Genomic DNA, 12,199 nt, shown 5'->3' on the forward strand with positions numbered 1-12,199 from the left:
CCTGTTGCCCTTTTACTGAACATTCTTCACCTGCCTTTGGAAGTCTTTCTTTTAAAATCTTCAGGCACAAAAGACTTTATGTTTAATATAATCGAGGCCTTTTGTATCCTGAAAAGAATCCTAAGAAATTCAAATTTTTAGACTTTTGAGAATCACCTGATAAAGCTTCTTAGAAATTGTGAAGTCCTTCATCTTGAATTGTTTAACCTTTTGCTAAAGATCAGTTATGACAAATCATTTGAGTACAAAAAAGAGAATAATCTCCAGAGGTGTTTTTGCTTTTCTTCTGCTGTTTTTAAGACTCTTCAAAGGAATAGACCCTTCATTCATTTCAGTTTCACAGTTTGTTTTGCTATTGTCAAGAGAATTTATCCCTAGTTGGTCAATTTCTGCCAAAATTGAAGAGTGCAGAAAGTGTAGTTACTAGATTTTCTCATCTGGCTACGTGTTTATACATAAGTTTATATTTTAAAAAGTCATCTATTATGATTTCATTTATATGAAAAGTCCAGAAAAGCAAATCCAGAGAGACAAAATAGATTAGTGCTTTCAGGGGATGGGGGAGGGGAAAATGTTTTTTTTCTGTCAATGCAGTGGTTTTCAGCCTTTTTCATCTCATGGTACACATAAAGTAATTACTAAAATTCTACAGCACACCAAAAACATGTATTTTTTGCCTATCTGACAGAAAAATAGGTATGATTTTTATTCATTTACGCCAGACAACTAGTGTTGGCTATTGTCATTTTTTATTAGACAATCTGAGAAAAAAAGAGGTCAGTGCCCCTGACTTAATAGTCAGGTTTTGCGTGTTTTAAAAATTCTTGAGGCACACCAGTTGAAAATCACTGCGCTCATGATTTTTATTTATTTATTCATTTTTGTGGGAGGGTGTGAAAATGTTCTAGAATTGGTGGTAATGGTAGTACAACCTTGTCAATATCCTAAATAAACCACTCAATTATATACTTTATCATTGTAAATTTTATGGTGTGTGAATTATATCTCAATAAAAAAAGCTATGGAGCAACCATCCACTCTGAATTTGTAGCAAGATTCAAGAAGAAATATTAATTAGCCAAATAAACTGCATTGTGGTCAGTGGTAACAGACTGTCAGGTAAGCTGTCAAATAGCTGGACAACTGGGATCCTACATGAGGGACTTAGGCCACAAACACTGCAAGAGTTCAGGGGCAAGAGCATTCAGCCTGAGTAGAAACAGTGTCTCGGACAGCTTTGCAGTCCTTTCTCCTGCCTCGTGTGCCTTAGTGGGGGAACAGTTGTGCTCTGGAAGCTATAATCTCTTCTATTATCAAAGTTCCTTAGTTCTTAGAACCTCTTCTGTGACACATGTAGTACTCACTGTATCTCTGCTTCCTCCAGAAAGTAATTTGCCCAAGGGCTGGGACTGGGTTTTATTCATCTTATTGTCAGTATCTAATGTTTTGCCTTGTATACAGCAAGTACTTCATAGCTGTTGACTTGAATTTCAATAAGATATTTCTTTTCTATTTTTTTGTTTTTATTTTGATTTTTTTTTACTCATTTTAAAAATTGTTCAAGTACAGTTGTCTCCATTTTCCTGCTACCACTTTCCCCCACCCTACCCACCCCCACCTCCCACCCTCAGTCCTTCCCCACTTTGGCTTTGTCCATGGGCCCTTTATACATGTCCCTTGACAACCCTTCCTCTTTTTCCAGTTACCCACTTTCGCCTTCCCCTTGGTTACTACTGTCAGTTTGTTCTTTATTTAAGTGTCTCTGGTTATATTTTGCTTGCTTGCTTGTTTTGTTAATAAGGCATTTCTGAAAGCAACGTTATCTCAGCACATATAGATTGTGAATAGGACAGCTTCTTTAATAACATGCTTAAATAATTTGATATAATGAGAATGGTAACTATTTGCAGGTCGTGTCTCCACAGATGGAACAATGAGTATGTTTGGTATCATGAACAAAAGATTAAGTTTTGGAAGCAGAGTTCTGGTCTCTTCTCTGTCACTTACTATCTTTGTTTTGTTCAAGTTCTTCAACCCTCTGTAAACTTTAGTTTTCTGCCTATAAAATGGAATGATAATAGTTAACCTCCCATAATGGTTTTGTGAATTAAACAGTGATGATGACGATGTCAGTTACTTACTGAACACTTTCTGTTAATGTGAGGCCAAAAATATGTGTATCATCATATAGTGTGGGATGTGAGAGTGTTTTGGGATAATGACAGAAATTCAATATCCATCATTAGTTCTGCTGGAGATAAGAATTTCTGACAAGTTGGCCATATCTTGTGTGCATCAGTTTTTCTGTCTTACATGGCTGTGGGAAATTACATTAATAGGTGCATTTCAGTTTAGCCATTAATACTATGTTGATATCCTATATTACATTCTTTCTTTTAGGATCTGAAGAAGTACCACTTCTACTATTGGTTTTGCTCCCCTGCTCTCTGCCTTCCAGAGAGTACACCCCTCATTCAAGGGCCAGTGGGCTTGGATCAAAGGTTTTCACCAAAACAGGTATCAACAAATAAAGCAAAAGGCAGGTACAGTTGGGTTTAATGTGCAAGCTTAGTTTATCTAGTATATTCTAAAGATAAGCAGGCGTTTGTCTGAATGAAGAGGCGGCCACTGTGGAATCTTCTAAAAATTGTGCTAGGAGCAGATTTATTTACAAACTGTTTGTAAAATCATTTTCAAGATGTAGTGAGCAATACTTTTCCAAGGTTTCAGTGACATTTGGTAAAATCCTGAACCAGTAGGGACATTTTTAAAAGACTAAGAATTTGCTAAAATGTGGTGTTCACTTTCAGTGAGGGGATCTCAAGGCAATATACTTTGGGATGAGAATCTCTGAAACATTCTCTTTCCCTCAAGCCAAGTTGCAGAACTTATGCATCAAGAATGGTACATGTAGAGCTAGTCCTGCAATTTAAAAAAGATAAGGTTATTAGAGATGGTCCCGAGAAGAGCAATGAAAATAATCAGGCTTGTAGAAGACAAACCCTAAACCAAAGAGTTCTGACTGTTGTTGGGAAAAATTGAGTGGCAAGATCATTTGAATTCATGAAGCTCATCAGTCACTAAAATTCCGAAATCTGAAGCTAGGAAGCAGCCCTTACTGATTAAAAAACAAATGTTTTTACTAAGAAAAATTAAAGGTTGTGGTTTTGTGGAACAAAATTCCCAAGAAGAAATATAAGTTGGGGAATAGGCTTATGCATGTGGATTGACTGCTGATGGTGTGAGGTTTCTTTTCAAGGGAGCAAAAGTGTTCTTGAATCACTGTGGTTATAGTTTTCCTGTGAACATGCAAAAACCAGCATTGACTTGTGTACTGTAACTGGGTCAGTTGTTGGTAAGTGAGTGTCTCAATAAAGCTGTTAAAGGTTATGGAAAGGCTCAGGGTAAAATTCATCCATGGTAGATTCATGCCTGGTTATCCCAGAAGAGAAATAAGGTTTAGTTACCTCTCAACCTTTGTGGTTCACATCTTAGAGAACTGTGCTGTACCATAAAATGTCCCTTTGTGCCCCTAGGACACACTACCATACATGTGAAAAATATTATGTAAAAGTGAAGTGGTATTGTTTGGGGCACTTTTTTGCTGCAAAAGAGTGACAGAGGTCTGATCAATCATTTCCAGTCCTCTGGCTTGAATTTACCTTTTATTTTATGTTAATTTTTAGCTCAGAACCAGATATGTAATTTTCTGGAGAATAACTCAGTGTTTCCTACTTTCAGATTCAAGCCCTTGAGTGTGCATATGATGATCTCTGTCAAGCTGAGGGAGTCCCAGCGCTACCTTACTTCCTAATCAAATACGATGAGAACATGGTGCTGGTTTCCTTGCTTAAACACTGCAGCGATTTCTTCCAAGATCAAAGGATGAAGGTCAGAGAAACTTTGAGTATCATTTTTTTATCCAGTTAAAAAAAAAATTGATGTTCATGTTATGGTAGACCACAGCAAAATTCAAACTCATGTAGATTTTCTAGCCTTCCAAAGATTGTTTCAGAACATTTCATTATCTTCACCCTCTCCCACCCTGCAGTTCCCAGATCGGCTCCTGCCTTAGATTTCTCTAGCTCTGTTGTACCTCAGAGTAATTTTGGATTCCTTGCTTCCCATTAGTGATGAAATTATTTCAGTTTTCCTTCCCGATACATTTTGTATCTATGTTTAATTTATTCCCAGAGCTACAACTGTAGTTCAGGCCCTGTTTATCTCACTCTTGGGCAGGTGGAGTCTCCTTGCTTTCATCTTGCACACCACTACTACAGAACAACCTCAGACTGCCCATGTCTGCTCCATCATTTATTGATCAAGAGCTAATGTTGTCTTCCTTCTGGCTCCAAGCTACCTTTCCTGCCTCGTCTTCCACCTTTTCCCTCTTAAACCATTTTTCCAACTGAGCTTGTCTGTTTTTCACCAGACAGTGCCGTGCCCCTAATAAAACATGCCTAGAACTTTGTCTGTATATCTTTCTGTCTTTACATTGTATCCTCTTCCCGAAACTTAGTCTACCTATGAAAATCCCAAGAAACTCTCTTTATTGAAATTCTACCTCAACTGTGAAGCCTTCTCATGGTGGGGCCATGTGGAACCTATCCCTTTATGATCTCATGGCACTTATTACCTGATCCTCATTTTCTATGCAATTCTCTTGTGCAAATTATTTTTGGTGTCATATTCATCTGTAAGCTCCTAGAGGGAGGAACTGTGTCTACGTAGTGTCTAGCTATGTGTCTAGTATCTTAGGCATTCAATAAAATTTTTGAATGAATAAAAGAGAACTGTAAGAATCCTTCAGAAGTAATGAAATATATAATAAGCTATCTTAGCATACACAAAATTGCATATGAAAAATGAAAAATTGATTAGTATCATGAATTTGAAACCAACTGGATAATTTCAATAGCCATATCGATCTATCCGAACTGAGAGAAGAGAGACCTCTGATGGCCTGATTATTCCTTAGCCTGAACTTAAGACCCCTTTTTTCCTTCCTTCCTTCCTTCCTTCCTTCCTTCCTTCCTTCCTTCCTTCCTTCCTTCCTTCCTTCCTTCCTTCCTTCCTTCCTTCCTTCCTTCCTTCCTCTTCCTTCTTTCTCTCTCTCTCTTTCTTTCTTTCTTTCTTTCTTTCTTTCTTTCTTTCTTTCTTTCTTTCTTTCTTTCTTTCTTTCTTTCTCTCTCTCTCTCTCTCTCTCTCTCTCTCTCTCTTTCTCTCTTTCTTTCTTTCTCTCTCTCCTTCCTTCCTTCCTTCCTTCCTTCCTTCCTTCCTTCCTTCCTTCCTTCCTTCCTTCCTTCCTTCTTTCTTTCTTTCTTTCTTTCTTTCTTTCTTTCTTTCAATTATTGTTCAAGTACAGTTTTCTGCCTTTTACCCCCCATTCCAGCCCACCCCCTGAGCCCTCCTCACCTCCCTACCATTTCCACTCTCCCCTTGTTATTGTTCATATGTCCTTTATACTTGTTCCTGCAAACCCCTCCCCTTTTCCCCTGAAATTCCCTCCCCTCTGATCACTGTCAGACTGTTCTCAATTTCAGTGTCTTTGGTTATATTTTGCTTGTTTGTTTGTTTTGTTGATTAGGTTCCAGTGAAAGGTGAGATCATATGGTATTTGACTTTCATCACCTGGCTTATTTCGTTTAGCATAATTCATTTTAAGTACACTCTTTTTCAGAGGAAACCCTTTTTAAATTGATGGCTGAGGACTGAAGTTTTATTAAAATTCTTTTATTTCCCCCCAGGCAATTTCACAGAATTTAGGTAAATTAGTAGCAACAAGACCAACCATTAATAATTTAATAAGTCCAAACTAAACTAAGGTCCTATTGTGATAACAGGAAGGATTAAGTGGCCTGTGTTTGAAAGCAAGCAAGCAACCGTAGTTCAGACTGTGTGTGGTAAATAAGAGGTCCTTCCTCAAAGTGCACCTCTACCAAAATAATAACAACTTGCAGAGCACTTTACAGTTTAATGGGGGCTTTAACACATTTGATCTTGTAATAACTTTGTGAAATAGGTGTTATTAGTATCTGCACGTTCTATTTAATGAAAATGAGACTGATAGTCACAGGGCCCAATAGTCTGATTCCAAAGCTTGTATACTTTCTTCCATTTGACCTTTGGAATCAAATAGGTGGGAATTTGACACCCAGCTTTGCCATTTGGTAGCTCAGATGACTCTGGGGAAGTTTCATGATCTTTCTTTGCTTTAGTCTGTCGGTCAGATAGTGGTAATACTTCCTCCTACAGGCTTTGCGAAGATTAGACATGATAATGTGATTAAAATGCCCAGCGCATAGCAGGTGCTTAATATGCGTCCACTTCCTTTCTTCTTTAGAGCAGCATCATTTTAAGGACTGAACAAATCTCTGGAGTCTCCTTCGAAGTGCTCTGGGCGAGTTTACCAGTGACCCTAGGACCAATCGCTTGCCAAATTCTGTTACCCTGAGACCAATCACTTGCCAAGTTTTGGCACAGAGCCCTTCACTGGGTTAGGGTTGCATCTCAGGAAAGCTTGGATTAGCATATATGTTATCTCAGAACCTGAGATCTTCTAGGGAGATGAGACATTTACTTGTGGAAAGTTAACTAGAAATGCAGGGAGCAGAAGAAAAGTGCCAATGAAATTATATGGATGATCCTTTGGATAGGATCTATGTCCTGTCTTGTTCTAGAAAGGTCCATCAGAAACTGCAGATGGGTAGCCTCATGGGAGTTTCATGGCCTCCTGGCCAATCTCCCCCCACCCGTGGTTCTGAATATCTCATCCATCCCCCACAGTGCTGCCCAGTTGCATTTTCTACATGTTAATTTGATCATGTCACTCTTCTACTTAAAGCCCTTCTATGGTTCCTGTTGGCTTCAGGATAAAGTTACAACAAATAAGCTTGGCATTTCAGGCCTTTTCAAACCAGTTCTTGCCCATCACTCTAGCTTCATCTCCCAATATTCCCTCAAGTTGCATTTGCATCTGCATCCTATGTTCTGGCTACAACTATGCCCTCCAAATGCACCATGCTTCTCCTAAGCTTGTGCCTTTAGACATGCCTTTCTCTCTGTCTCTCTTCCTTCACCTGGCTAGGACCTTGCCCCCCTTTCTGGTTCATCATTCCTGGGAAGCACCAGCTGATTCCTTGTGCTATTTGATCGTCCTCTTCTGGGTTGGGATAGCAGCCTCTCTCCTTAGCACTGACTGAGCGTCAGTATCACTGTTGGTTTGCTTATCTGCCTACTCCCTTTCCCCAACCAATCTGTGAACAACGTTAGTACAGAAAGCATGTTTGACCCCACACTGTGTTCTCAACATTTAGTGGAACGACAGACATTTAATGGACATCTGGTGTGTGAATGTTGAGAGGAAGGAGAAACCATTGTGGACTAGTCAAAACACAAAAGGCTTCAGGGAAGGTAGAGTACTGTGAAATCTAAACATTACTTCACTTGAAGTCTTTCCTGCTTTTATGATATTAATTTAGTTGAGTCTTTCACATAATTCCAGTTTCTCTTCAGTGTTCCTAATTTTTGTAATGTTTCTGAAGCCTTTAGCACTATTCTTAAAAAAACAGGCCCTTTTTTTTTTTTTTTTTCAGAGTGATCTCCTGCAGTTGTGCTTTGGCTTTCTGTTTTACTCTTTCCTCTGCTTCCTGCTCTTATGGGTACTTTGAAGCCACTGGGGAAGCCACTGTTCCTCTGTGAGCCTTATGTCTTCACATGTAGGGTGGGGAGATGTTGGCATCCCTCCAGGTTTCTCTCTCTTCAGTCTGTTTTCTTTGCTGGGGGATCTTGCTGTGTCCATGATGCCCGTGACCACTTCCTCTGCTATGAATCTCCCTCTGGACCCCAGACATTATCCAACCACCTGCTTTCTTCAGCCCCTCAAATTCAGTATCTTCAAGTTGAACTCATGATCTTCATCTCAAATCTGGTCCTCTTCCAGGCATCACTGTCTTGCAGCGAAACCGTTTACTCCCTAGTCATGAGAGCCTTCTGGCTCAGCCTGCCAGGCTCCTCTGTCCTTTACCATACCCATATCGTATGGATTTCCTGTCCTAAACCTCTCTCAGTCCATCGCTTTTGTATTTCTTCTGCTACCACCCCAATCTGAGTTGCTGTGATCTTTCATCTGCTTTACTGCAGTAGTTTCCTAACCATCTCTTTGTGACTGCTCTGACCTCCCTTTAATCCTTCCCCATGTTATCAGAAACAATCCTTAGGAAAGCAAATCTGATAGTGTCACTCTCAAAATAAAACATAGCAATGTCTTCTTCCTTGAGCTCTACGAATAATAACCTAATTCCTTAATGGGGCACACTAGACTTTCCATGGCCTGCCCCCTGTGCAGCTCCAGCCCCAAGTCAGTCCATATTCTCTCTTGCTTTGCACCTCTACCCACCTCAGAGTTGTTGCTAAGTGCTGTCCTGCCACAGGGTTTTTGCAAGTGCCTTTTGCCTGGAAAGCCCTCTCTCTCCTTTCTCTTCTGCCTATTCTACCCCGCTCCACTCCTCCCCTTTGCCCAGTGAAGTGTTTACTCTTTCTTCAGATTGAAACTTAATCATGGTTCCTCAAGGAAACCCTCCCTGACCTTTGTAAAAAGGGTTATTCCACCTGTATTGGGCTCTCTTAGCTCTATGTAGCTTTTTCTTGCCATATTTAGTACAATTGTAATTGTACATTTTCTTGGGTGATCTTTGATTAATATCTTTTCCCCTCATTAAGTGTAAGCTTTTTGAGGACAAGTTCCCTATCTTCGTTTTTTCACTATTGCATCTGCATCTTGTCATAACTTCCCTGGCCTGTAAAATACAGTGGAAGTATGGATGCATGCGTGAGGGTTGTTGTGAGGGTTGGAGCTCATTATGTGAAACCTCTGGGTCAATGCCTGGCTCACAGTAAGCCTTTAGTAAGTACATTAGTAGGTTGCTATTAATATGGCTCATTTTAATATTCTCTTTAATGTTAATGTTCTGTTGTCTGCCTAAGGCCACGTGGCTTATAAAGTCTTACAAATTGTGCACCTATAATTTGTCTAGTTTGACATAAACTATATGTCTAGTATGTCTAGTGTTAATGACAGACATGCTTAGTGTTATGAAAAGACAGAATATGAGGGAGCTGTGTCTTTGCAATGGGTAATTTGGAGCAGTAGTTCTTAATATGGAGCAAGGGTGCCGGTGCATAACATCTTTGACAATTTGGTGGAAGCAATGGATCCTCATCCCAGAAAAATACTTACATCTATACATGGTTTTATTATCTAATGTCAGAGCATCCACAGAACACTGAAATCCATTCATGGATCCTATTTGGGTCCCTGGCTCAGAGGAAATTAAAGGGAAGGACAGGGACTAGCTTGCCTGGGGGCACCTGGGGATTTCTGAGAATAGGAAGAGGCTGACCCATCTCTGTTCCAAGCCAGAGTGGGACCTTTGCCTCCAGAGACACTGCTTACTCCTGTCTGGAGCCTCAGTTGACTGGGAGGGAGAGTTGGTACCTGCCCCTGAAGAGGGCACACTGCCCACTGAGCCAGTAGCAGCTGCAGCCACCATGTTCTGACTGTATGCCCAGCACAGAGATGGTTCTCACACATGCTGTCTATAATCTTTCCAACATTCTGCAAAGTGAGCAGTATTTTTTCCCATTTTATAGATGAAGAGAAGGGAAACGAGGGTAGGGAATGGCAGCCTCTTCACAGGTGAATGACATTACCTCCTATAATAGTGAGAATGCTTCCCATAATGGAAAAAGAAGCATTCACCATTTTTCTCTCTAGCTCACAGCATGTTGTGATAGGGTAGGAAGGCCAGATTTTCAGTCTTTGACTGTTAGTGATAGTTAAAAATATTTATGACTCAATAATCATATTTAGTGTGTCTTTAGATATATACACACACATATATAATGGAAACAAAACTTTAACAAAATAATACTTTACTTGGTGCGTATTTTCTATCCTATTCTGTTATCTTTTTGAAAAATGCTAGCTATGACCCACTAAGTGATTTAGGACTCACAGATAGCCCATCACCTGTATTTTGGACAATTCTGGGTACCCATTTTGAGAATCCTGACAGATAAATGAACTGTACTAGGCATGGCTCCATTCATTATTTTTATTTCTACCTGCATCTTTCTGCTTTTGAAGTATTACAAAGCTCTTCAACTATTTAAGTACATTTGCACTTTTTTTAAAGTAAGCATTTGTATATTTTCTCCTCATTTTTCTATTTCTTAAAGACAAAGATTTTACTATGTTCTGTTTTCTTGTAGCATTTTAGCACAACAGTATTATACTCTATATCAACATGCTTTTAAATAGATATGTCTGATAAGGTATTTTATCAATTTTTCTATATTTAAATTTCTCATAATTATTTACTATTACGAGCTTCTTTGTGCATAACATTCCTCCCCTCCTTCCTATTTTGAATTCTTTCCTTATAAAGATTTCTAGAATTACAGGGTTGAAGCATTTGAACATTTTAAGGCTTATAATAAATGATGTGCCAATAAATGCTTGATAATTGGCTCTTGGGGCTGGGGGACTCTGATTTTCTAGTGTTTACTTTTATTCAGGGTGTCAGTACTCTCATCACAGCCAATGTCAAGCCACCATTGTGAAGTCACATCACGCAGATGTGAGAAAGTAGATGGGAAGAGAAAGTAGCAATTGGCTCTCTCCAGCCTGTTGGAGCCATCTCTAGCAGGTCACTGCATGTAGTAACTATTGCCCCAAACTGCCAATTTTCTATCTTGCCAATGGTGTACTTTTACCAGCATTAAATGTTATATACATTTTACACATTTGGTCAGTTGAAATGTTTAAGCTCTTATTTCCCTCAATAAAATGTTGATTCCATGTACCAGTCATGTTGGCACTATATTGCTACAAGTAGTTCTTGTGATTGCATTAAAACAGCCCAAATCACCATCCCATTGCCAGTCTTTTTGGAAAGCTTGTTTGAGTCTTCTGCTTTCTTCAGAGCAGTTATTGAAGATTTAATGTTTGGGAAATGTTTTGTAATTTCAAAAACATTAGCCTTTAATTCTAGGCTTCAAAATCTTTAGACGAGCACTAGCTTTGGTATGCTTTTAGCAGGTTCTTAGTGATCTTTGCATTTTGACAGCCATCTGTGACATCATCAGGCATTAGCAATGTGAATTTTTTTCTTATACTTTTAAAACATATAATCTCTTTTGTGCATTTTCTGTTATATCAAATGTTTGAGTAATAGGCATTTATCAGATAAACATGTTTCATGGGATCAGTGTGGAAATTTTTCAAGACCCTCAGATTGACAATCTCTCCCCTTACTCAGGTTGCACTTTTCCAGGAAACTGTTGGGTGGACCATAGCAAGGTCATGACTTGACCACTTCAGTGGGTTGTATGCTCTCAGCCAAGTAGAAAGGAATATTTATTTCATAAACCTTTTAAACAAAGTTTCTTTTTTCCAATTACATTTTGCTCCTTTCTACTGATTTGTCCTATAAAAGAAAGTGATTTGTCCAAGTTCACACAGGAATTTTCAGCAAAGCCAATTCTAGAACCCAGAACTCCTAGTTAATGTTTATTTCTGATTGCCATTTAAAATTTTTTTTTTTACTGATTATCCACATAGTTAAGCTGGCTTACCTAGTATTGTGCCAACTAATTTCTACAATGACTGAAGCTTCCTGATGATTTAGTTCTTATAGCACTTAAGGATTTTTGGAGTCACTTTTGGATAATCAAAGGGATATTGAAAGATGTTCAGCTTAGTGTCAGATGGATTCTGTCATTTTTCTGTCCAAATGCTTGCTTTTGTACTTATGCCTGTCTCATGTGAGTGGGAGAGTTACTTACTTCAAAGCATTTTCATGCTGACCTCCATTTATGACTAAGTGATAGATTTCTCTTTAGCAGTCATTCCTGCTCTGTAGCTCATCTTGGGTCATGTTGCTTTAAGAACTTATTCCTTGTCTCTTCTGCTCAGAAAAGGATTTTTTTTCTTATTACCTTCTTACCCCATTGCTTTTGTATATAGTGTTGGAAATATGCTTATTCTTTGAAGTTAGGCATCCACTTATAGCATATAATTTGGCATTCTGACTTACACACTTTAACTACCACTTATTCCCAGCTCTACATTTGCAGTTGGTAAAACCTAGGCCTAGAGAATATTGGATTACTAGAATTTATCCACTTCTTCTCTCTA

The 12,199-nt window shown here is 38.9% G+C and overlaps 1 protein-coding gene across 3 annotated transcripts in view; it reads left to right on the forward strand.

Annotated features, from left to right (window-relative positions):
• Nucleotides 1-12,199, forward strand: part of ATG7 (autophagy related 7) — a 294,865-nt gene that overhangs the window by 43,272 nt on the left and 239,394 nt on the right. For all 3 annotated transcript variants that reach the window (XM_053669368.1, XM_053669370.1, XM_053669369.1), the window contains exons 8-9: nucleotides 2,401-2,517; nucleotides 3,742-3,891. In XM_053669368.1, coding sequence (XP_053525343.1) covers nucleotides 2,401-2,517; nucleotides 3,742-3,891 — 267 coding nt within the window. The remainder of the gene's footprint in view (nucleotides 1-2,400; nucleotides 2,518-3,741; nucleotides 3,892-12,199) is intronic.

The sequence above is a fragment of the Artibeus jamaicensis genome, unplaced genomic scaffold (assembly GCF_021234435.1).
Source record: "Artibeus jamaicensis isolate MK-2021 breed Jamaican fruit bat unplaced genomic scaffold, CSHL_Jam_final contig_519, whole genome shotgun sequence".
In the NCBI taxonomy this organism is placed as follows: Eukaryota; Metazoa; Chordata; class Mammalia; order Chiroptera; family Phyllostomidae; genus Artibeus; species Artibeus jamaicensis.